This window comes from Thalassophryne amazonica, unplaced genomic scaffold, assembly GCF_902500255.1.
Source record: "Thalassophryne amazonica unplaced genomic scaffold, fThaAma1.1, whole genome shotgun sequence".
Taxonomy (NCBI): domain Eukaryota; kingdom Metazoa; phylum Chordata; class Actinopteri; order Batrachoidiformes; family Batrachoididae; genus Thalassophryne; species Thalassophryne amazonica.
Window position 1 is genome coordinate 204,375 of NW_022986242.1, and position 23,169 is coordinate 227,543.

The following is a 23,169-nucleotide window of genomic DNA, read 5'->3' on the forward strand; positions in this document are numbered from 1 at the left end:
GCAGCCCCGCAGGAGGGGGAGCGGAGTTTTTTTATTTTTTTAATTGTTTACATGTGCGCGCATGAACGGGACAGGAGGTCCTCAAACTGGGTCCTGTAGAGGCAGAAGGGCTGCTAAAAGTGGCCGTCATCCAGACGCAGCTCCTGCAAATAATGATACTCCCCGAATTGGGAACGTCTCATGACGTTTGTCAGCTTTCCACAACAACTTGCTCCGTGTGATCAAGGTTCGGTGACGATCCTATGGGCATCACACAGGTTAAGGAGTGGTACAACTGGTTTAAAGACGTCCACACAACGGTGGAGATCGAGCCACGCTCCAGTCGGCCATCAACATGCTGAAATGACCAGATCATTTCCAAAGTGAACGCTGTGGTGATGCGGGACCGTCGTGTGACTATCTGAGAAATTGTGGAAGAGGTGGACATCAGCACTTTTTCGGTACATTCCACTGTGACAGAAGATTTGGCCATGAAAAGAGAGGCGGCGAAATTCATGCTGCTGCTGACGGAGCAAAAGCGCATCCGTGTTGAAGTCTCACAGGACATGCTGTGACATGCCCACTTCTTCCACAATTTCTCAGATAGTCACACGACTGAAAAGTCACCGAAAGCCGTCTGAATCATCTGAATGGTTTCCACCTGGCTGTCACCCAGTTTCTGGCAAAATTTGATACGGCGCTGCTCCAGTCGTTCTGCCTTTTTCCTTGAAATGAAAATCCGCAGAGCGCACTATACATGTCCTCACACAAAGGCTGCTTACCAGAAAATGATGCAATCGACAGGCGTGAAAAAGTTCACGCATGCGCATGAAGGCTCAAGGTTTGCTCATGCAAGCACACGTGATTCAAATCCATCAGATTTTTGCAAAAAATAAAAAGGTCCGATACTTTTCTAACAGACCTCGTATGTCGCAGACATGAATGAGTAAAGCTCCTCAGCATCTCACCATGTCATTTAGGTCCTTTTTTTCCAGTTTACTTTCATTTATATAATGCCAAATCACAACAAAGCTGTGACCTCCGGAAGTGGCCGCTGGGAAAGTAGCTGCGATTTAGAAACAAACAGTCCAGCGTGCAAACTGTCAGATCACTGAGTAAATGCAAAATAAGCTGGAAAAAATTCCAGCTGGAAAAAAAAAAAAAAATTCCCACCATGAGCCGAATTGTAACTTGTCAAAAAGGGGCGGGGCCAAAACATTTTAAAAGCTTGAGCGGGCACATTTGTGTTTGAGTTCTTCTCTCCTTATTGTTTGTTATTTTTTGGATTTTTGAAGCATCTGAGATAATTTTTAACTGTAATAAAACACAACAGATTTATTTTCAGAACTCAGCCTCATTTTAAAGCACAGATATAAGAATATTTTTTATTGAACTGCACGTTGCTGGTTTAACTGTTTGTGTTTTTGCTCATTTTAAGGACAAATGTTCAAACATCAAATTTAAATGCAACAATAAAAAAAGATTCAAACGGAGTCGACATAGGAAGTGAACTGAAGCTTTCTTCAGCTTCATGTCTCATTACTGGATTTAGTTAATTTCTCGTTTCTCCTCTTGATGTTGTGTATGGAAATGTTAAAGCTTATACTTCTAATTTCTTTCTATGAAAAGTTCATTCGATGACAGGAACTCTCTCCTGCTGCTGATGGTTCCTGCTCCACAGACGTGTGCTGTCACGTGACCACCAGGTCACAGGTTCAATCCCCTGCTGGTGAGTTTTGTGTCCAGTTCAAAACGTTCAGGCTGAAGATTGGACGCAGAAAAAGCCCTTTTCCAATTCACTAAAACAACAAAACAACAACCCCTCAGTAAATTTAAATACTACATTTTTACAGACGCTGTTTTCGATACTGAAGCTCCGGAGACATAAAACACGGTATTACAGATTCAGGGATTTTAAAGTGTAGGTGACACCAAAAAATGTGCACAAATAATCACTAAAAATGATGAAATGTTGATATTTTAAAAAATCCTGAACAATAAAAGTCGATAAGTGTGCAGGTGAAGGATAAACTCCAGCTGTCTGAAGCCTGTGCTCTATTTCAGCCCTCAGCTGCGGCCATATTGTTGTTACCTCATCACCAGAATGGTACCTGCTGATTCAGGTCCAAATCAATTCAAGACCAAATCAACACAGTGGAGGTTGAGTTGGTTTTGGACTTTTTTTCCTAGTGTGGAGATTTTTTTTTTTTTTGAAGTCCAGTGTGAAGGTGATTCTGATGTCACGAGGGACTGAAAATGTCAGCTATTTTTAAAATAAATATTGTTTCCTCCTTGAATACAGTTAGTGTACTGTACGTTAAGAGCGTAACACGTATTATTAAATATTAAAACCATTCACACAAGAAGTAAATAATATAGTCTTACCTGTCCATTTCAGTCAGATCATCTTCAGTCTGATGAAAATCCACCTTTACAAAATGAGGTCTGAAAATTATTTAATTCCTTATGTCCTGGCTGAAGAAACATCCATTTGTCACATGGAGTTTGGTGCTAAGTTACAGCACCACCTGCTGGCACCAAACTCGTGCACGTGATGGATTGCACTCCATCCATCACGTGCAATCCATTAATTGCACGTGATGGATGGAGCCTCTGCTGTGAACGAATCTTCCTCTTCTTCCACCGTGCACCGCTTTGTGCCACAAGTTGTAAGGCTCCCAGTCTCTCATCCGCTCATAACGTCTCAGTCTGGATGCAATGAAATTATCCCATGATCCACAAAACAATAAAATAATGTCAAAATACTCAGTTTTGCTTCCGTGTCGAGTGGAGAAGCCGGGGACACCATGCATGTGCGCTCGTCAATATAAGTGTTCCACCTACCAATCAAAATGATTCTGCCAGCGAGAATTAACCATTCTGATACCGAAAATACCGTGCAGTACTGACCCAAACCACTCGGTGGAAACGGGGCTGTCAGGAGCCTGTAAAAATCCATAAATTAATGGGATATTAAGATAATGGTTCTCATGCTGATATCACTTCCTCCTTCTTCTCCAATGTCGGGAGTCACCGGGAAGTTCCTGGTTTTTAGTGGTGCACAGTTCAAAATCCAAACATCTATCTCTTCAGTAACTGTGCACCAGGAAAGGTTACATTTCAAGCTGTTGTTTAATTTTAGTCTTAAATACTCAAAAAACATTACATATTGTGTCACCTACACTTTAAGAATCTTATATCACTGCAAAGGAGGCATTTACTTTTTTCCACAAGGGGGCAGCATACTGTTTGCAAAAATATTTTCTCAGCTCATAAAGTATGCCATCTGAAAAACAGTAATTCTGTGTTTGAAGCTAATGTATTTTATCATCTGCTCTGCAACACAAACGTCACATCATCTTCAACACCACTTAAATTCGGATTATTTTATTGTTTAGTTAATCTGGCTTTAAAAGCTTAGTCAGGAGCAGCAATGTGAGAATCATGAATACCAAGAAAAATCAAAGAATCAAGGAATTCTACTGAAGGGGGTGTGGCCTGGACAGGATTGTGAACCCAGATAGAGAACCTTGTCCACTGCACAATACTGCCCTGATGTGAATAAGGTGAGTTACTACAGTTTTGAGAAAGTCTTTTTTTCCTTCATAACCGCTGACAAAAATGTGACCTTGAAAATAAGACACTTTACTCACTGTACATCATTCATTCATTAAAGTTATTCAATATAAACAAACTTTCACAATATTTAAATGTAGTTCCGCTCCAATGTGAACCTGAATTAAACATAAAAATACACAAAATACAGGATGAACTCTGTGACCAGACTCGGACTCCCGAGTCAGACTCTTGGTTCTGCAGGTTCAAGTTTTTTTTTTTTTTCTTTTAGGACTTCATCGAAGATCCTCGATTTGTTTCAGCTTTTGGCAGCGTTTATTCCACAAGTTTTTTCCACCTTTTGTGGGCTGAAAAGTTTCAGAACCGTGTGCCCAAGAACCAGAACCGCTGAAGGATCTGTTGCAGGACAGTGAGGGAGTGAAACCGGATGTCATCCTCCCCCATTTTCACTTATAAGCTTTCCTTTGTCTCCTTGTCTCCTCAGCACGTTCTCTTCTCTCCTTCCTTTGTCTCCTCAGCTCCTTGTGTTCTCGCTTTCCTTTGTCTCCTCCTCCCTTCCCACCATCGCCCTGTCCGCAGTGCGTTGTCATTGGCTGTCACTCTCTCCCAGCAGCCAATAAGTGGTCATCTTTCCTTTGCCCTTAATGTCGATGTCTCCTCGAAGCTCCAGCTGGAAGCAGTTGAACTCCTGCAGGACATCGCGAGTCGCAGCCGACACGTGAATCTTCAGTGCTGAACAAACACACAAACATTATTTATTTTACGTTATGATATGATGGATGCGTCCTGCAGCCATTATCGCAATGTCACACACTTTAAGACACAGACTCACTTTATTGTCACTCGACCCTTACAGGCAGAACGAAATGCAGTTTCTGCAGGTCTGAAATTTTATTCAGTTCATTGTAACTGATATATTTTTCCTCAAGGAGGTGCTACATTCACTCCGGTAATCTTCATGAACAGCTTGTGTCACGTTAAGCGTTTGCACACACTGACCTACTCCAGTCGACTCCATACGCGATGACGTGTTGACCGTGTCACCAAACAGGCAGTACCGCGGCATCTTCAGGCCGACCACGCCGGCGCACACAGGACCTAAAGACAGGAAAATGAGACCGCGTGTCAATTCCACACTTCCCAAAGAAAGTTGCCCCTCAAGTCAAGCAGTTTTACTGTGAGAGCCCAAGTTCAGAACACAAATCAGGATTTGAAGAAAAGGAGGAAAAAACTTAATCTGATTACAGGCGAATCTCATAAAAGACAGGTGACTTTTTTCTGGACCTTTAAGTTTGTGTTTATTGTGTGATTGGTTTTAAATGTGACAGCAGTTTGGACTCTCCTGACAGTGTGTGAGCAGAGTTCCACACACAGACTTTGATGTCATCACAGAGTTTATTTGGGACCAATGAATACATTTTTTGTGAAAACAGATGGGAATAAATGCTGGCGTTATTTTAAAACACAGCCGTCTGACCACTATGGATTCCAATCCGTAGTTTGAGCTGCTGTTCTGGGATGTGGCGGATCTTGAAGGTTTGGACGGCGTCCAGCAGGGCGAGGGCCATGCGGGCGATTTCCCTGCCGTGCAGCTTCCCATTCCTCACGGGCAGCCCGGACACTACCATGTAGGCGTCGCCGATTGTCTCCACCTGGGGGATCCACAGGAACACAAATACCAGGTTAGGATGTACTAAATGTCAGACGTGACTGCAGACGATGCGTCCTACTACAAGATACGATGTGTCACAGTGGGCCGATCGCTCGTGTCTGTGACAGATCATCGCTGATAGATGATGATGTGATGTAAAAAGAGGAGTTCATCACCTTGTACACGTCAAAGTTGTCGATGATGGCATCAAAGCAGGTGTACAGGTCATTGAGCAGGGTCACCACCTGCAGGGTTAGAGGTCAAGCTGTAATTTGTGAACAAAGTCGCTGTCAGTACTGGTGGAAGAAGTAAAGGGAACACTCGCTCACCTCCAGCGGCGTGCTCTCTGCAGATATGGCGGTGAAGCCCACGATGTCACTGAAGTAGATGGTGACGGAGTCGAAGGCCTCTGCCTCAACAGTCTCACCCCGTTTCAGCTGCTCCGCCACCGAACTGACACATCAAAATTTTCCAGCGTGGCACAGTTTTGGAGAAATGACAAATAACAAAATAGTCAGTGCAAAGGCCTATAAATACTGCATTACTGACTGTGGTAAAGCACTAAACGCAATACTGACTGTGGGAGTAACTGGTAGAGCATTAAAGTGTAGGTGTCACGAAAAAATGTGCACAAATAATCATAACAAAATCGTACCATGATCCACAAAACAATAAAATAAAAAAATAATTTAAAAAAATCTGAAAATACTCAGTTTTGCCTCCGTGTTGAGTCGAGAAGCTGCAGGCACCATGCATGTGTGCTCGTCAATGTAAGTGTTCCACCTGCCAATTAAAAGGTTTCTGCTGGCGAGAATTAACCGTTCTGACACTGACACCCCGGTGCAGCTCCGACCCAACACCACTCGGTGGAAACGGGGCTGTCTGTAGCCTGTAAATAGCCATAAATTAATCCATAAAGCAAATGGGACTATTAAGATAATGGTTCTCGTGCTGATGTCACTTCCTCCTTCTTCTCCAATGTTGGGACTCGCCTGGACGTTTCTGTTTTTTTATTGGCGCACAGTTCAAAATCCGAAAATTTATTTTTTCAGTAACCGCGCAGCAGGAAAGGATAGATTTTGAACTGTTGTTTAATTTTAGTCTTAAATGCTCAAAAAAACATTACATATCATGTCACCTACACATTAAATGCAGTACTGACGGTGGGAGTGTCTGGTAGAGCATTAAACTGTGGGAGTGTCTGGTAGAGCAGTAAATGTGGTACTGACTGGGAATGTCTGGTAGAGCAGTAAATAATGTAAATGGTAAATGGACTGCATTTATATAGCGCTCTTCCATCTGCATCAGACTCTCAAAGCGCTTTACAATGATGCCTCACATTCACCCCGATGTCAGGGTGCTGCCATACATGGCGCTCGCTACACAATAGGGTCAGGCGGGGATTTGAACCGAGGATCTTCTGGTCTCAAGCCGAACACCTTAACCACTAGACCATCACCTCCACTAGACCACCACCTCTCCCTCCATGTACTGACTGTGGGAGTGTCTGGTAGAGCGGTAAAAACTGTACTGACTGTAAGAGTGTCTGGTAGAGCGGTAAACGCTGTACTGACTGTTGGAGTGTCTGGAAGACCGGTAAACACGGTACTGACTGGGAGTGTCTGGTAGAGCGGTAAACGCGGTACTGACTGGGAGTGTCTGGCAGAGCAGTAAACGCTGTACTGACTGTGGAAGTGTCTGGTAGAGCGGTAAACGCGGTACTGACTGTGGGAGTGTCTGGTCAAGCGCTAAATGTTATACTGACTGTGGGTGTGTCTTGTACAGCAGTAAACGTAGTACTGACTGTGGGTGTGTCAGGTAGAGCGGTAAATACAGTACTGACTGGGAGTGTCTGGTACAGCACTAATTGTGGTACTGACTGTGGAAGTGTCTGGTAGAGCTGTAAATTTGGACTGACTGTCGAAGTGTCTGGTAGAGCGGTAAGAGTTGTACTGACTGTGGGAGTGTCTGGTAGAGCGGTAAACATGGTACTGACTGTGGGAGTGTCGAGTACAGCAGTAAACGCAGTACTGACTGTGGGAGTGTCGAGTACAGCAGTAAACGCAGTACTGACTGTGGGAGTGTCTGGTAGAGCGGTAAACGCGGTACTGACTGTGGGAGTGTCTGGTAGAGCGGTAAACGCGGTACTGACTGTGGAAGTGTCTAGTACAGCGGTAAATGAAGTACTGACTGTGGGAGTGTGTGGTAGAGTGGTAAATGCATTACTGACTGGGAGTGTCTGGTAGAGTGGTAAATGGGGTGCTGACTGTGGAAGTGTCTGGTAGAGTCGTAAAAGCTGTACTAACTGTGGGAGTGTCTGGTAGAGCGGTAAACGTGGTACTGACTGGGAGTGTGTGGCAGAGCAGTAAACGCTTACTTTTTGGGAGTGTCTGGTAGAGCAGTAAATGCGGTACTGGCTGGGAGTGTCTGGTAGAGCGGTAAATGCTGTACTGACTATGAGAGTGTCTGGTCGAGCAGTAAATTTGGTACTTACTGTGGAAGTGTCTGGTAGAGCGGTAAATGCTGTAGTGACTGTGGGAGTGTCTGGTAGAGTGGTAAATGTGTTCCTGACTGTGGAAGTGTCTGGTCAAGCGGTAAACACTGTACTGACTGTGAGAGTGTCTGGTCGAGCTGTAAATTTGGTACTGACTGTGGAAGTGTCTGGTCGAGCGCTAAATGTTATACTGACTGGGGGAGTGTGTAGTGCAGTGGTTAAATGCTGTACTGACTGTGGGAGTGTTTGGTAGAGTGTTAAACACTGTACTAACTGTGGGAGTGTCTGGTAGAATGGTAAACGCGGTACTGACTGGGGGTGTCTGGTTGATCGATAAACGCTGTACTGACTGTTAGAGTGTCTGGTAGAGTGGTAAATGCGGTACTGACTGTGGGAGTGTCTTGTAGAGCGGTAAACGCAGTACTGATCGTGGGAGTGTCTGGTAGAGAGGTAAATGCGGTACTGACTGTGGAAGTGTCTGGTAGAGTGGTAAACACTGTACTGTCTCGGAGAGCAGTAAACGCTGTAATGACTGTGAGAGTGTTTGATATAGCTGTAAATTTGGTACCCACTGTGGAAGTGTCTGGTTGAGCGGTAAATGCTGTACTGACTGTGGGAGTGTGTAGTAGAGCGGAAAATGCTGTACTGACTGTGGGAGTGTCTGGTAGAGTGGTAAACACTGAACTAACTGTGGAAGTGTCTGGTAGAGTGGTAAATGTGTTCCTGACTGTGGAAGTGTCTGGTAGAGCGGTAAACGCTGTACTGACTGTGGGAGTGTCTGGTCAAGCGGTAAACACTGTACTGACTGTGGGAGTGTCTGATAGAGCTGTAAATTTGGTACTGACTGTGGAAGTGTCTGGTCGAGCGCTAAATGTTATACTGACTGTGGGAGTGTGTAGTACAGCGGTAAATGCTGTACTGACTGTGGGAGTGTCTGGTACAGCGGTAAATACAGTACTGACTGTGGAAGTGTCTGGTAGAGCGGTAAGAGTTGTACTGACTGTGGGAGTGTCTGGTAGAGCGGTAAACATGGTACTAACTGTGGGAGTGTCGGGTACAGCAGTAAATGCAGTACTGACTGTGGGAGTGTCTGGTAGAGCGGTAAACGCGGTACTGACTGTGGAAGTGTCTAGTACAGTGGTAAATGAAGTACTGACTGTGGGAGTGTGTGGTAGAGTGGTAAATGCATTACTGACTGGGAGTGTCTAGTACAGTGGTAAATGAAGTACTGACTGTGGGAGTGTGTGGTAGAGTGGTAAATGCATTACTGACTGGGAGTGTCTGGTAGAGCGGTAAACGTACTGACTGGGAGTGTCTGGCAGAGCAGTAAACGCTTACTTTTTGGGAGTGTCTGGTAGAGCAGTAAATGCGGTACTGGCTGGGAGTGTCTGGTAGAGTGGTAAATGCTGTACTGACTATGAGAGTGTCTGGTCGAGCAGTAAATTTGGTACTTACTGTGGAAGTGTCTGGTAGAGCGGTAAATGCTGTACTGACTGTGGGAGTGTGTAGTAGAGCGGCAAATGCTGTCCTGACTGTGGGAGTGTCTGATAGAGCTGTAAATTTGGTACTGACTGTGGGAGTGTCTGGTCGAGCGGTAAATGCTGTAGTGACTGTGGGAGTGTCTGGTAGAGTGGTAAACACGGTACTGACTGGGAGTGTCTGGTAGAGCGGTAAACACTGTACTGACTGTGGATGTGTCTGGTAGAGTGTTAAACACTGTACTAACTGTGGAAGTGTCTGGTAGAGCAGTAAACGCTGTACTGACTGTGAGAGTGTGTGATCGAGCTGTAAATTGGGTACTGACTGTGGGAGTGTCTGGTAGATCGGTAAACGTTGGACTGACTGTGGAAGCGTCTGTTAGAGTGGTAAATGCGGTACTGACTGTGGGAGTGTCTTGTAGAGTGGTAAACGCAGTACTGATCGTGGAAGTGTCTGGTAGAGTGGTAAACACTGTACTGTCTCGGAGAGCAGTAAACGCTGTAATGACTGTGAGAGTGTTTGATAAAGCTGTAAATTTGGTACCCACTGTGGAAGTGTCTGGTTGAGCGGTAAATGCTGTACTGACTGTGAGAGTGTGTTGTAGAGCGGTAAATGCTGTACTGAGTGTGGGAGTGTCTGGTCGAGCGGTAAATGCGGTACTGACTGTGAGAGTGTCTGATAGAGCTGTAAATTTGGTACTGACTGTGGAAGTGTCTGGTCGAGCGCTAAATGTTATACTGACTGTGGGAGTGTGTAGTACAGCGGTAAATGCTGTACTGACTGTGGGAGTGTCTGGTAGAGTGTTAAACACTGAACTAACTGTGGAAGTGTCTGGTAGAGAGGTAAACGCTGTATGTCTGGTAGAGCAGTAAACGCTGCACTGACTGTGAGTGTGTGATAGAGCTGTAAATTGGGTACTGACTGTGGGAGTGTTTGGCAGAGCGGGAAACGCTGTACTGACTGTGAGAGTGTCTGGTAGAGTAGTAAATTTGGTACTGACTGTAGAAGTGTCTGGTAGAGTGGTAAATGTGTTCCTGACTGTGGAAGTGTCTGGTAGAGCAGTAAACGCTGTACTGACTGTGGGAGTGTCTGGTCAAGCGGTAAACACTGTACTGACTGTGAGAGTGTCTGATAGAGCTGTAAATTTGGTGCTGACTGTGGAAGTGTCTGGCAGAGTGGTAACCCGTAACTGACTGGGAGTGTCTAGTACAGCGGTAAATACAGTACTGACTGTGGGAGTGTCTGGTAGAGCGTTAAACGCGGTACTGACTGTGGAAGTGTCTGGTCGAGGAGTAAACACGGTACTGTGTGTGGGAGTGTCTAGTGTAGCGGTAAACGAAGTACTGACTGTGGGAGTGTCTGGTAGATTGGTAAACAGTGTACTAATTTTGGGAGTGTCTGGTAGAGTGGTAAACACGCTTGTACAAAGGCTTCGGATGTCTGTCGTTGAGATGGATGATGATTGGAGTGCAGTTTGAAGCAGAAACGAGGTGTTTCGGCGCTGAAATGAAACAGCACTGCTGCTAGCTAAACAACAGGCGGCGCGCTGCTGCTAGCTAAACAGCAAAAACATTTTTTCTCCCTTCAAGTTCTTATTCTCTTCTTTTCATCTGATCCTGTGCCATTTTACACAAACTGGATTACAATACAGGACTAGAGCACCTGGAGGATTACATTGAGAAACATTTCAACAAAAGGCTTAATAACTGACTTAATAACCATGCACGGTAGAATCCGCTTCTTCATCATCTGATCTTTCACTTCAGTGTTCTCCTGCTAAACCATCGGACAGCCCAGAAATTACGAACCTTTTACTATCTATAAAGGAGCGATGATCTTCTCTGGACTCAAGAATCGCGCTGATTGAACTCCTGCATAAAGAATTCCAAGAACTCCGCCGCAGTTTAGAATACAGTCAACATCAAATCGAATCTCTCACTAAAGAAAATGCATCACTACAAAACACCGTCACCTCGTTCACAAACCAACTCTCCACTGTTTCAACCCAGCTCGCCACTCTCACGACCGAAAATAAAACTATGAATGAAACTGTCCTGGAGCTACAAGCACGCAGTATGAGGGACAACTTGATTTTCACGGGCATTCAGGACCCACACATCGACAACCCCGAAAAACTGGTAAGAGACTTCATGATTAAAGAACTCAAACTCCCACCAGATACTGTCAACAACATCACTTTCCACCGTGTGCACCGTTTAGGACGCAAGCTCCCCAACTCCACCCGACCCCGACCCATTATCGTGAAGTTTGAACATTTCAAACAAAAAGAATTAGTCCAAAGGCAAGGCAGACAACTGAAAGGGACCCATTACAGACTTAATGACCAATACCCGCAAGACATCATCCGCAGACGCAAGCAGTTATTTCCCATACGCAAGGACATGATGAAGCAAGGTAAAAAAGCAGTCATCACAGTTGATAAATTGTACATTGACGGACAACTGTTTAGAGACAAAAACATTACACCCTGGCTTTACTAACATTACATACCACCTGTGTTTTCTTTCGTACTCTTTCTACCAAGAAGCTAAATCTATTTGCACCGCGCTCACACTTATCACACTGTACATACCATGCACGTATCTCATTGCTCGCTTATGTTGTTTCTCTTGTTTTATTTGTTCATGTTATTGTACGTATGTCTGGGGATGTCTTCATTTTTTTTTTTCTTTCCTTTCTCCCCTTCTCCTTAACATTTATTGTGCTCCAAACCACACGTGCACACACATCACAATCTCACTCTTACACACTTACACTTATTCACACACACATAGCATTCCAGATTACCATAAAAATAAATTATGCAGCTTAAATTTGTAACATGGAACATTCGGGGGGTTGGCTCTCTGGCAAAGAAAATTAAAGTTCTAAATTATTTACACAGCATTCATGCAGACATCTGTCTCTTACAAGAAACACACCTCACCCATTCAAATCAACATAGTTTAAAAAACCCACAATTTACCAATTCCTTTTCTTCTCCATATAATTCAAAACAAAGAGGACTATGTATCCTAATAAAAAAAAAATATACATTTTAGTCATAACACAACAATTACAGATCCAGAAGGGCGTTTTATTATCATCAACATTTCCATTAACAATAACCCAATCACAATTGTCAACATTTATGGTCCGAATTCCGATGATCCTTCCTTCTTTCATAATCTATTTTCATCTATTTCTAATCATTCGCACTGCCCAGTAATTGTAGGAGGTGACTTCAATACAGTCATTAACCCATCAATAGACAGATCAAAAACCTCAAATAAACCTTGGCATTCTACTATAACTATACAGCAGTTCATGAGTGATTTTGGTCTTGGTGATGGTTGGAGGCTTCAACACCCAAATGCCCGTGAATATACATTTTTTTCATCAGTTCACCAATCTTACTCTCGTATTGATTTATTTTTAACAAGCAACTCAATCATACCCAATATTTCCGAATCTCAAATATATCCAATCACCATCAGTGACCACTCCCCTGTAACATTCACTTGGAACTTGCCTGCTTTTCAGAAATGCTCTAGCAGATGGCGTTTTAACACATCTCTTTTACAGGACTCAGAATTTGACAGTTACTTTAAGAGAGAGTGGACATCCTTCCTCGAAATAAATGACTCCCCAAAGTCTTCACCAACAATACTCTGGGAAACTTGGAAAGCCGTTCTGCGAGGTAAAATATCATTCTCTGCCCATAAAAAGAAAGTAGAAAAGGAAAAACAAACACAGTTAGAAATGAAAATTAAAGAACTGGAGACAATTAATGAAACAAAACCAACTGAAATTATACACAGAGAACTCAGAAAAATAAACTTTTGCTAAATGAAATAATTAACAAACAAAATATATTCCTTATTCACAGACTGAGACAAGAATCATTCCATCACAGCAATAAATCTGGCAAATATCTAGCAAACCAAATAAAAAGAAATAAAGAAAAAACAACAACTTCCATCATGAATTCAGCAGGGGAGCCAACCAGTGCTCCACAAGAAATAAATAAAATATTACAAGACTATTACACAAATTTGTACTCCTCTGATTTAAATCCAAGTCAAGAAGACATAAATCAATTTCTCAACAACATTCATTTACCAAAGCTTAACATAGAACAAACAAATGCATTAGAATGATCAATTTCAGAAAAAGAACTTCACTCCGCTCTTAACTTAATGCCCAGCAATAAAGCACCAGGACCTGATGGCTTCCCTGCTGAGTTCTACAAACACTTTTGGTCAATCTTATCTCCATTATTTATAAGAACAATAGACGAAATAAAACAAAATCTCAAATTTCCAACACACATGAACACAGCACTTATATCCAGAGGTTTGGCATTGGGAGCAATCAGTTCCTGAAATACCTGCAATTAAAATCAATTCTACAAACAAAAATACATTTCAGATCATCAAATCTACAACTCCCACCTGCAATATCACAATTAATTAATCTTCATCCAAAAAATTACCCTCCAAAATATACAAGATTATTTTAAAACCTCTTCAAGACATATCTCTGCCAATATCCAAATGGGAAAATGACTTGTGAATTTCTCCCGATGCCAACTTCTGGAATCAAATCTGTAAAAATATTTATTTTATGACTAATAATGCAAATTTACAATTGATACAATACAAAACACTGCATAGAACACATTACACGGGGAAAGGTTATCAAAAATGGGACTCACATCAGAAGTTTGCATGCACTGCACAGAGAACTGCACAGACACATACATTCATGCGACATGGCACTGCACCCCCATCAGACACTTCTGGAAACAGGTTACACAGGCACTTTCATCCTTGCTGGACTGCCACATCCCATTATCTCCCGCATTCTGCTTGCTAGGGGACACTTCAGTCATTACCAAAAAAACTATAGATTTCAAACTGGTCCTCATAGCTCTAACCATCGCCAAGAAAACTATCCTCATGAACTGGAAATCACGAAACCGTATAAACATCAATTATTGGAGAAATCTTCTCAGATTTCATCACAATGTAATATTCTTCACCTCCCTACAATGACTCAGCAGAATCCCAACCCTCCCACTCAACATTAACTGACTTGGTATTGTTTTAGTTTCCTTTCAGGGAGGAGGGAAGAAGAAAGAAAAGGAAGGAGGGAGAAGGAGAAAGGAAAGGGAAAGGGAAGGAAAGGAGAGGGGAAGGGAAAGGGAAAGGAAAAGAAGGGGGGGAGGGGAAGGGAAGAGAAAAAAAATCAATACCACGTCACTCTTGATTGCACACTCACCTCTACCCCCCTCACAGAACCCACTGGCATCTGGTCAATATTAATAACTTTTCTCTCATAACCTCACACCAGTTGTATGTATGTATATATGTATGGGTGTATGTGTATGTATATATATGTATATAATTTTTTTTAATTTTAGGCTATTTATATACGAGGTCTGTCAATAAAGCAACGGTCCTTTTTATTTTTTTCAAAAACTATATGGATTTCATTCATATGTTTTTACGTCAGACATGCTTGAACCCTCGTGCGCATGCGTGAGTTTTTCCACGCATGTCGGTGACGTCATTCGCCTGTGAGCACTCCTTGTGGGAGGAGTCGTCCAGCCCCTCGTCGGAATTCCTTTGTCTGAGAAGTTGCTGAGAGACTGGCGCTTTGTTTGATCAAAATTTTTTCTAAACCTGTGAGACACATCGAAGTGGACACGGTTCGAAAAATTAAGCTGGTTTTCAGTGAAAATTTTAACGGCTGATGAGAGATTTTGAGGTGATTCTGTCGCTTTAAGGACTTCCCACGGTGCGAGACGTCGCGCTGCGCTCTCAGCCGCCGTCGTCAGCCTGTTCAAGCTGAAAACCTCCACATTTCAGGCTCTTGATCCAGGACGTTGTGAGAGAACAGAGAAGTTTCAGAAGAAGTCGGTTTCAGCATTTTATCCGGATATTCCACTGTTAAAGGAGATTTTTTTTAATGAAAGACGTGCGGACGGGTCCGCGCGTCGGGACACAGCCGACGCGGTGCGGCGGCACAGGAAAAACACCTCCGTGTTGATAACCATTTGTAAAATCCAGGTGGCTTTTGATGGCTTTCAGTGGAGTGAGTATATGAGAAATTGTTTAACAGCAGGACATGTTCCAACTTGTCCTTAAGGCTTTCAACAGAGGTGTTTTTCCTGTGGCGGAGCGTCGCGTGACGCGCGAACCCGTCCGCACGTCTTTCATTAAAAAAATCTCCTTTAACAGTGGAATATCCGGATAAAATGCTGAAACCGACTTCTTCTGAAACTTCTCTGTTCTCTCACGACGTCCTGGATCAATAGAGCCTGAAATGTGGAGGTTTTCAGCTTGAACAGGCTGACGACGGCGCCTGAGAGCGCAGCGCGACGTCTCGCACCGTGGGAAGTCCTTAAAGCGACAGAATCGCCTCAAAATCTCTCATCAGCCGTTAAAATTTTCACTGAAAACCAGCTTAATTTTTCGAACCGTGTCCACTTCGATGTGTCTCACAGGTTTAGAAAAAATTTTGATCAAACAACGCGCCAGTTTCTCAGCAACTTCTCAGACAAAGGAATTCCGACGAGGGGCTGGACGACTCCTCCCACAAGGAGTGCTCACAGGCGAATGACGTCACCGACAGGCGTGGAAAAACTCACACATGCGCACGAGGGTTCAAGCATGTCTGACGTAAAAACATATGAATGAAATCCATATAGTTTTTGAAAAAAATAAAAAGGGCCGTTACTTTATTGACAGCCCTCGTATTCATAATTGATAATATAATAATTATTGATAATATTATAATAATTATTTTTATATGATATATGACATGATATATGTATGTATGTATATATCCTTCCTCAGTAACTGTTTTTCACGAATTTTACTATTATATGATTAACGGCTGCATGAAATACTAATAGTGACAACAACACAAGGACAGGTTAAATTAATATATATATTTAATATATATACATTAAAGATAATTAAAAATAAAACACTGCACATTCAAGGATCCGGTCCATTCTAACCCCACATTCATGCCTGTGTGTTGTTAATGCACTACATTCCACAATGTTTTAAATGCACCATACGAGATGAGACCCACACAGACAAAAAAAAAAAGAAAAAAGAATGGGTCAGATACAACGCAATAATTAATGTCACACTATTTTGAAAGGTTGTTTAATCATTGTTGTTGTTGCTGTGGTACGGATTGATGTTGTTATGATTATTGCTATTAATATACACAGATATATATTTTGTAAAGAGCTCGCACGACTAAACATCGATATCGCGTGCCTACAGGAAACAGGGCTGGCAGACAACGGCACCATTAGGGAAGCAAACTACACCTTCTACTGGCAAGGGAAGCCTCTGGACGAACCAAGGCAGCATGGTGTCGGCTTTGCTGTGAAGAACACTCTCGTCGGCTACATCGAGCCCCCAGTAGCAGGCTCAGAGAGGATCCCCAGCCTCCGGCTATCAACATTCTCAGGCCCCGCCAACATCATCAGCGTGTACGCCCCTACCCTCTGTGCCACACCTGAGGTGAAAGATCAGTTCTACCAGGCTCTGGATGAAGTTATATCTAGGATCCTCAGCGCTAAAGGCTTTTACCTCCTGGGAGACTTCAATGCCAGAGTTGGAGCTGATCACGAGGCTTGGCCTACATGCCTTGGAAGATTCGGGAAGGGAAAAATCAACGAGAACGGACAAAGACTGTTGGAGCTGTGCTGCTTTCATGGCTTATGCGTGACTAACACCTTCTTCAACTGCAAGCAGATCCATCAGGTGTCCTGGAGGCACCCGCGCTCCCGCCATTGGCACCAGCTTGACCTAGTCATCACCAGGCGTTCGGACCTCGCCAATGTGCTCCTCACCTGCAGCTACCACAGTGCAGACTGCGACACGGATCATGCCCTCATCGCTAGCAAGGTGCGTGTAACACCAAAGAAGCTGCACCACTCCAGGAAGAAGGGTCGTCCCTGCATCAACACTCGCTGCGCAAGCAATCCAGAAAAAGCCCAGCAGTTCATCAGCAAGTTGGAAGCAACGCTGGCTGAGAAAACTCCTGCAGACGACACCATTGACTCCAACTGGTCCCACCTTCGTGATGCTGTTTACAACTCTGCCATAACTGCCTACGGGAAGAAAGAGCGGACAGCGGCCCCGACTGGTTCGAGGCCCATTGGGAGGAAATGGAACCTGTAGTCAAAGCAAAAAGGAAAGCCTTCCTGGCTTACAAATCCAAGCCAAGCCCCGGCACTCTACAAGCTCTTAGGACTGCCAAGAAAGAGGCTCAGCAGACCGCTCGCCACTGCACCAACACCTACTGGCTGAACCTCTGCAGCAGCATTCAATCCGCCGCTGACACAGGGAACGCGAGAGGGATGTACGAGGGCATAAAGAAGACAACGGGCCCAGCACCCACCAAGACAGCCCCCCTTAAGTCCAAGACGGGCGAAGTCATCATCAACCAGGAGAAGCAGATGCAGCGGTGGACCGAGCACTACCTGGAACTGTACGCAACACAGAACGTCGTTACAGACACTGCTCTCAACGCCATCCCAGACATGCCGGTCTTGGAGGAGCTAGACACCCCACCCACTGTGGAAGAGCTCAGTAAAGCCATAGACTGCCTTGCTTGTGGGAAGGCCCCTGGAAGTGATGGCATACCACCAGAGGTCCTCAAGAGCGGGAAACCTGCACTACTTCAGCCACTGCACGACCTACTTTGCCTCTGCTGGGAACAGGGCTACATCCCCCAGGATATGCGTGACGCTAACATTGTCACCCTGTATAAGAACAAAGGAGACCGCAGCGACTGCAACAATTACCGGGGCATCTCCCTCCTCAGCATCATTGGCAAAGCGTTTGCCCGTGTCACGCTGGCGCGCCTGCAACCTCTCGCCGCCCGCGTCTTCCCCAAGTCCCAGTGTGGCTTCAGGGCCAGTCGATCAACAGTGGACATGATCTTTTCGCTACGCCAGCTGCAGGAGAAGTGTCAGGAGCAGCAGATGCCACTTTACATCGCCTTCATCGATCTAACGAAGGCATTTGATCTAGTCAGCTGCAGCGGACTCTTCAACCTGTTTCGGAAGATTGGCTGCTCCCCACACCTGCTTGCAGTGGTAATGTCATTCCACAAGAACATGCACAGCACGGTCTGCTACCACGGCGCAATGTCTGAGGCATTTCCAGTCAGCAGCGGAGTGAAACAAGGCTGTGTCCTCGCACCAACACTGTTCGGCACCTTTTTCTCCATGCTGCTCCAGTTTGCCTTCCAAGACTGCAGCGAGGGTGTCTACATCCATACCAGGTCCGACGGCAAGCTCTTTAACATCGCCCGACTCCGCGCTAAGACCAAGGTCATCAAAGTTCTCATTCATGAGATGCTGTTTGCTGACGATGCAGCCTTGGCATCACACACAGTAGACGGCCTCCAGCAGCTTGTCAGCCGCCTCTCTCTCGCCTGCAAGGAGTTTGGTCTGACCATCAGCCTCAAGAAAACCAATGTCATGGCACAGGGTGCCCAGCTCCCACCAGCAATCACGATTGACGGGTACACCCTGGAAGTGGTCGACAACTTTACCTACCTTGGATCTATTATCTCTAGCACACTGTCCATCGACGCAGGATTGCCAAGGCAGCAGCAGTCATGGCCAAACTGAACCAGCGAGTGTGGAACAGTTCCAACCTCACTGAGAACACCAAGATGCGAGTCTACCGGGCCTGCATGCTCAGCACTCTCCTCTATGGCGGCGAGTCATGGACCACCTACTCAAGGCATGAGCGGAAACTAAACAGATTCCACATGAGGTGCCTGCGACGCATCCTCCAGATCAAGTGGCAAGACATGATCCCCAACACCGTGGTGCTGGAACGTGCCAGCATGGGCAGCATGCACTCCATGCTTTGCGAGAGACGGCTCCGTTGGCTCGGCCACGTCAGGCGGATGGATACAGGCCGCATTCCCAAAGATATCCTCTATGGTGAGCTGGTAGAAGGCTCTAGGACAATATGGTGCCCAAAACTGCGCTACAAGGACATCTGCAAGAGAGACATGAAAAACTGCAACATCAATGTCCAGACGTGGGAGAGCTGTGCAGACAACTGCCCCGCTTGGCGTCTTTCTATCAAACAGGGCACAAAAGCCTCGGAGGCAACACAGAAATCAGTCGCCATCAACAAGAGAGCAAAGCGGAAAGAGCGCCAACGCGAGCCCCAGAAACCCACTCACTTCGCCTGTGCCAGGTGCGGCAGAGACTGCCATTCAAGGATCGGACTTCACAGCCACTCCAGAATGTGCAGAGGAACCAACTAGGGTCTACACCATAGTCTCTTGAGACGACGGATGCCGAAGAATACACAGATATATATTTTGTATACGTGTGTGCATGTATGTATGTGTATATGTATACATGTATATATGTGTATATATATATGTGTGTGTGTGTGTGGGGGGGAGGGTATATATGTATGTATTTGTACATATATGTATATATGTGTGTATTATTGCCTGTTTCGTTTTATGTTGTCATGTTGTCCTCTTGCCTTTATCTTTATTTATATTTGTTGCCAGGGCCTATTTTCTGCACATTTATGATCTGTTATTAATTGTTTATTCTCCAAGATGTTAAATTTGTTGTGAATTAACACTCATGTATTTACTCTGTGCACACACACACTCTACACACGTGCACATTCCTCCATATACTTTCTGTATCCCTTTATTTATTTGTGTTTCTGACATGTTGTATGATTGTGCTATATGTTGTTTTGTAAAATAAAAGGGAAAAAAAGAGTGGTAAATGTGCTACTGACTGGGAGTGTCTGGTAGAGCGGTAAATGCTGTATTGACTGTGAGAGTGTCTGGTAGAGCACTAAATTTGGTACTGACTGTGGAAGTGTCTGGTAGAGCGGTAAACATTGCACTGACTGTGGAAGTGTCTGGTTGAGGGGTAAACGCGGCACTGACTGTGGGAGTGTCTGGTAGACCGGTAAATGTGGTAGTGACTGTAGGAGTGTCTGGTAGAGCAGTAAATTTGGTACTGTCTGTGGAAGTGTCTGGAAGAGCGGTAAATGTTGTACTGACTGTGGAAGTGTCTGGTAGAGCGGTAAACGTTGGACTGACTGCGGAAGAGTCTGGTAGAGCGGTAAACACAGTACTGACTGTGGGAGTGTCTAGTAGAGCAGTAAACGCAGTACTGACACGTATGCATGTGACAAGCACACAGTGTGTAGTGTGTCACACTTTAATGCGGTACTGATTACTCTACTGGTGGTCGGCTGTCACTGCGGTATTGTATCACTTCCTGTTCCGGAGCACAGCGGTGTTTTTCTGTATCTGTTAGCTGTTTAATCTGCGCACTTAGATTGATCTAGTTATCTAGATTACGATTTGTTTCCCAGTGTAATCTTTACATGCCTTAACTAAAGCACTCCTTCTGCTGGATCACCTCTAAATTATTTACACATTATTCACTTTGCGTGTTTTTAGGAATCCGCTAGGTTAGCGTAGCTACTAGCTCTTAGCCGATTTAGCATGGCGGCTTCTCCTGTCTCTCCCGCACTTTTCTGCTCTGGGTGTGAAATGTTTAGTTATTCCTCAGCCTCCTTTAGCAGTAACGGTACTTGTAATAAGTGTAGCTTATTCGTAGCTTTGGAGGCCAGGCTGGGCGAATTGGAGACTCGGCTCCGCACCGTGGAAAATTCTACAGCTAGCCAGGCCCCTGTAGTCGGTGCGGACCAAGGTAGCTTAGCCGCCGTTAGTTCCCCCCTGGCAGATCCCGAGCAGTCGGGAAAGCAGGCTGACTGGGTGACTGTGAGGAGGAAGCGTAGCCCTAAACAGAAGCCCCGTGTACACCGCCAACCCGTTCACATCTCTAACCGTTTTTCCCCACTCGACGACACACCCGCCGAGGATCAAACTCTGGTTATTGGCGACTCTGTTTTGAGAAATGTGAAGTTAGCGACACCAGCAACCATAGTCAATTGTCTTCCGGGGGCCAGAGCAGGCGACATTGAAGGAAATTTGAAACTGCTGGCTAAGGCTAAGCGTAAATTTGGTAAGATTGTAATTCACGTCGGCAGTAATGACACCCGGTTACGCCAATCGGAGGTCACTAAAATTAACATTAAATCGGTGTGTAACTTTGCAAAAACAATGTCGGACTCTGTAGTTTTCTCTGGGCCCCTCCCCAATCGGACCGGGAGTGACATGTTTAGCCGCATGTTCTCCTTGAATTGCTGGCTGTCTGAGTGGTGTCCAAAAAATGAGGTGGGCTTCATAGATAATTGGCAAAGCTTCTGGGGAAAACCTGGTCTTGTTAGGAGAGACGGCATCCATCCCACTTTGGATGGAGCAGCTCTCATTTCTAGAAATCTGGCCAATTTTCTTAAATCCTCCAAACTGTGACTATCCAGGGTTGGGACCAGGAAGCAGAGTTGTAGTCTTACACACCTCTCTGCAGCTTCTCTCCCCCTGCCATCCCCTCATTACCACATCCCCGTAGAGACGGTGCCTGCTCCCAGACCACCAATAACCAGCAAAAATCTATTTAAGCATAAAAATTCAAAAAGAAAAAATAATATAGCACCTTCAACTGCACCACAGACTAAAACAGTTAAATGTGGTCTATTAAACATTAGGTCTCTCTCTTCTAAGTCCCTGTTGGTAAATGATATAATAATTGATCAACATATTGATTTATTCTGCCTAACAGAAACCTGGTTACAGCAGGATGAATATGTTAGTTTAAATGAGTCAACACCCCCGAGTCACACTAACTGTCAGAATGCTCGTAGCACGGGCCGGGGCGGAGGATTAGCAGCAATCTTCCATTCCAGCTTATTAATTAATCAAAAACCCAGACAGAGCTTTAATTCATTTGAAAGCTTGACTCTTAGTCTTGTCCATCCAAATTGGAAGTCCCAAAAACCAGTTTTATTTGTTATCTATCGTCCACCTGGTCGTTACTGTGAGTTTCTCTGTGAATTTTCAGACCTTTTATCTGACTTAGTGCTTAGCTCAGATAAGATAATTATAGTGGGCGATTTTAACATCCACACAGATGCTGAGAATGACAGCCTCAACACTGCATTTAATCTATTATTAGACTCTATTGGCTTTGCTCAAAAAGTAAATGAGTCCACCCACCACTTTAATCATATCATAGATCTTGTTCTGACTTATGGTATGGAAATAGAAGACTTAACAGTATTCCCTGAAAACTCCCTTCTGTCTGATCATTTCTTAATAACATTTACATTTACTCTGATGGACTACCCAGCAGTGGGGAATAAGTTTCATTACACTAGAAGTCTTTCAGAAAGCGCTGTAACTAGGTTTAAGGATATGATTCCTTCTTTATGTTCTCTAATGCCATATACCAACACAGTGCAGAGTAGCTACCTAAACTCTGTAAGGGAGATAGAGTATCTCGTCAATAGTTTTACATCCTCATTGAAGACAACTTTGGATGCTGTAGCTCCTCTGAAAAAGAGAGCTTTAAATCAGAAGTGTCTGACTCCGTGGTATAACTCACAAACTCGTAGCTTAAAGCAGATAACCCGTAAGTTGGAGAGGAAATGGCGTCTCACTAATTTAGAAGATCTTCACTTAGCCTGGAAAAAGAGTCTGTTGCTCTATAAAAAAAGCCCTCCGTAAAGCTAGGACATCTTTCTACTCATCACTAATTGAAGAAAATAAGAACAACCCCAGGTTTCTTTTCAGCACTGTAGCCAGGCTGACAAAGAGTCAGAGCTCTATTGAGCTGAGTATTCCATTAACTTTAACTAGTAATGACTTCATGACTTTCTTTGCTAACAAAATTTTAACTATTAGAGAAAAAATTACTCATAACCATCCCAAGGACGTATCGTTATCTTTGGCTGCTTTCAGTGATGCCGGTATTTGGTTAGACTCTTTCTCTCCGATTGTTCTGTCTGAGTTATTTTCATTAGTTACTTCATCCAAACCATCAACA

The 23,169-nt window shown here is 44.4% G+C and overlaps 1 protein-coding gene across 1 annotated transcript in view; it reads right to left on the reverse strand.

Moving 5' to 3' along the window:
• Window positions 1-3,150: 3,150 nt before the first annotated feature.
• Window positions 3,151-23,169, reverse strand: part of LOC117505756 (atrial natriuretic peptide receptor 1-like) — a 301,825-nt gene continuing 281,806 nt past the window's right edge. Inside the window, exons 16-20 of the mRNA XM_034165299.1 lie at window positions 5,536-5,659; window positions 5,383-5,451; window positions 5,033-5,207; window positions 4,555-4,653; window positions 3,151-4,287 (exon numbers count right to left, since the gene is read on the reverse strand). Coding sequence (XP_034021190.1) covers window positions 4,142-4,287; window positions 4,555-4,653; window positions 5,033-5,207; window positions 5,383-5,451; window positions 5,536-5,659 — 613 coding nt within the window. The 3' untranslated portion in view covers window positions 3,151-4,141. The remainder of the gene's footprint in view (window positions 4,288-4,554; window positions 4,654-5,032; window positions 5,208-5,382; window positions 5,452-5,535; window positions 5,660-23,169) is intronic.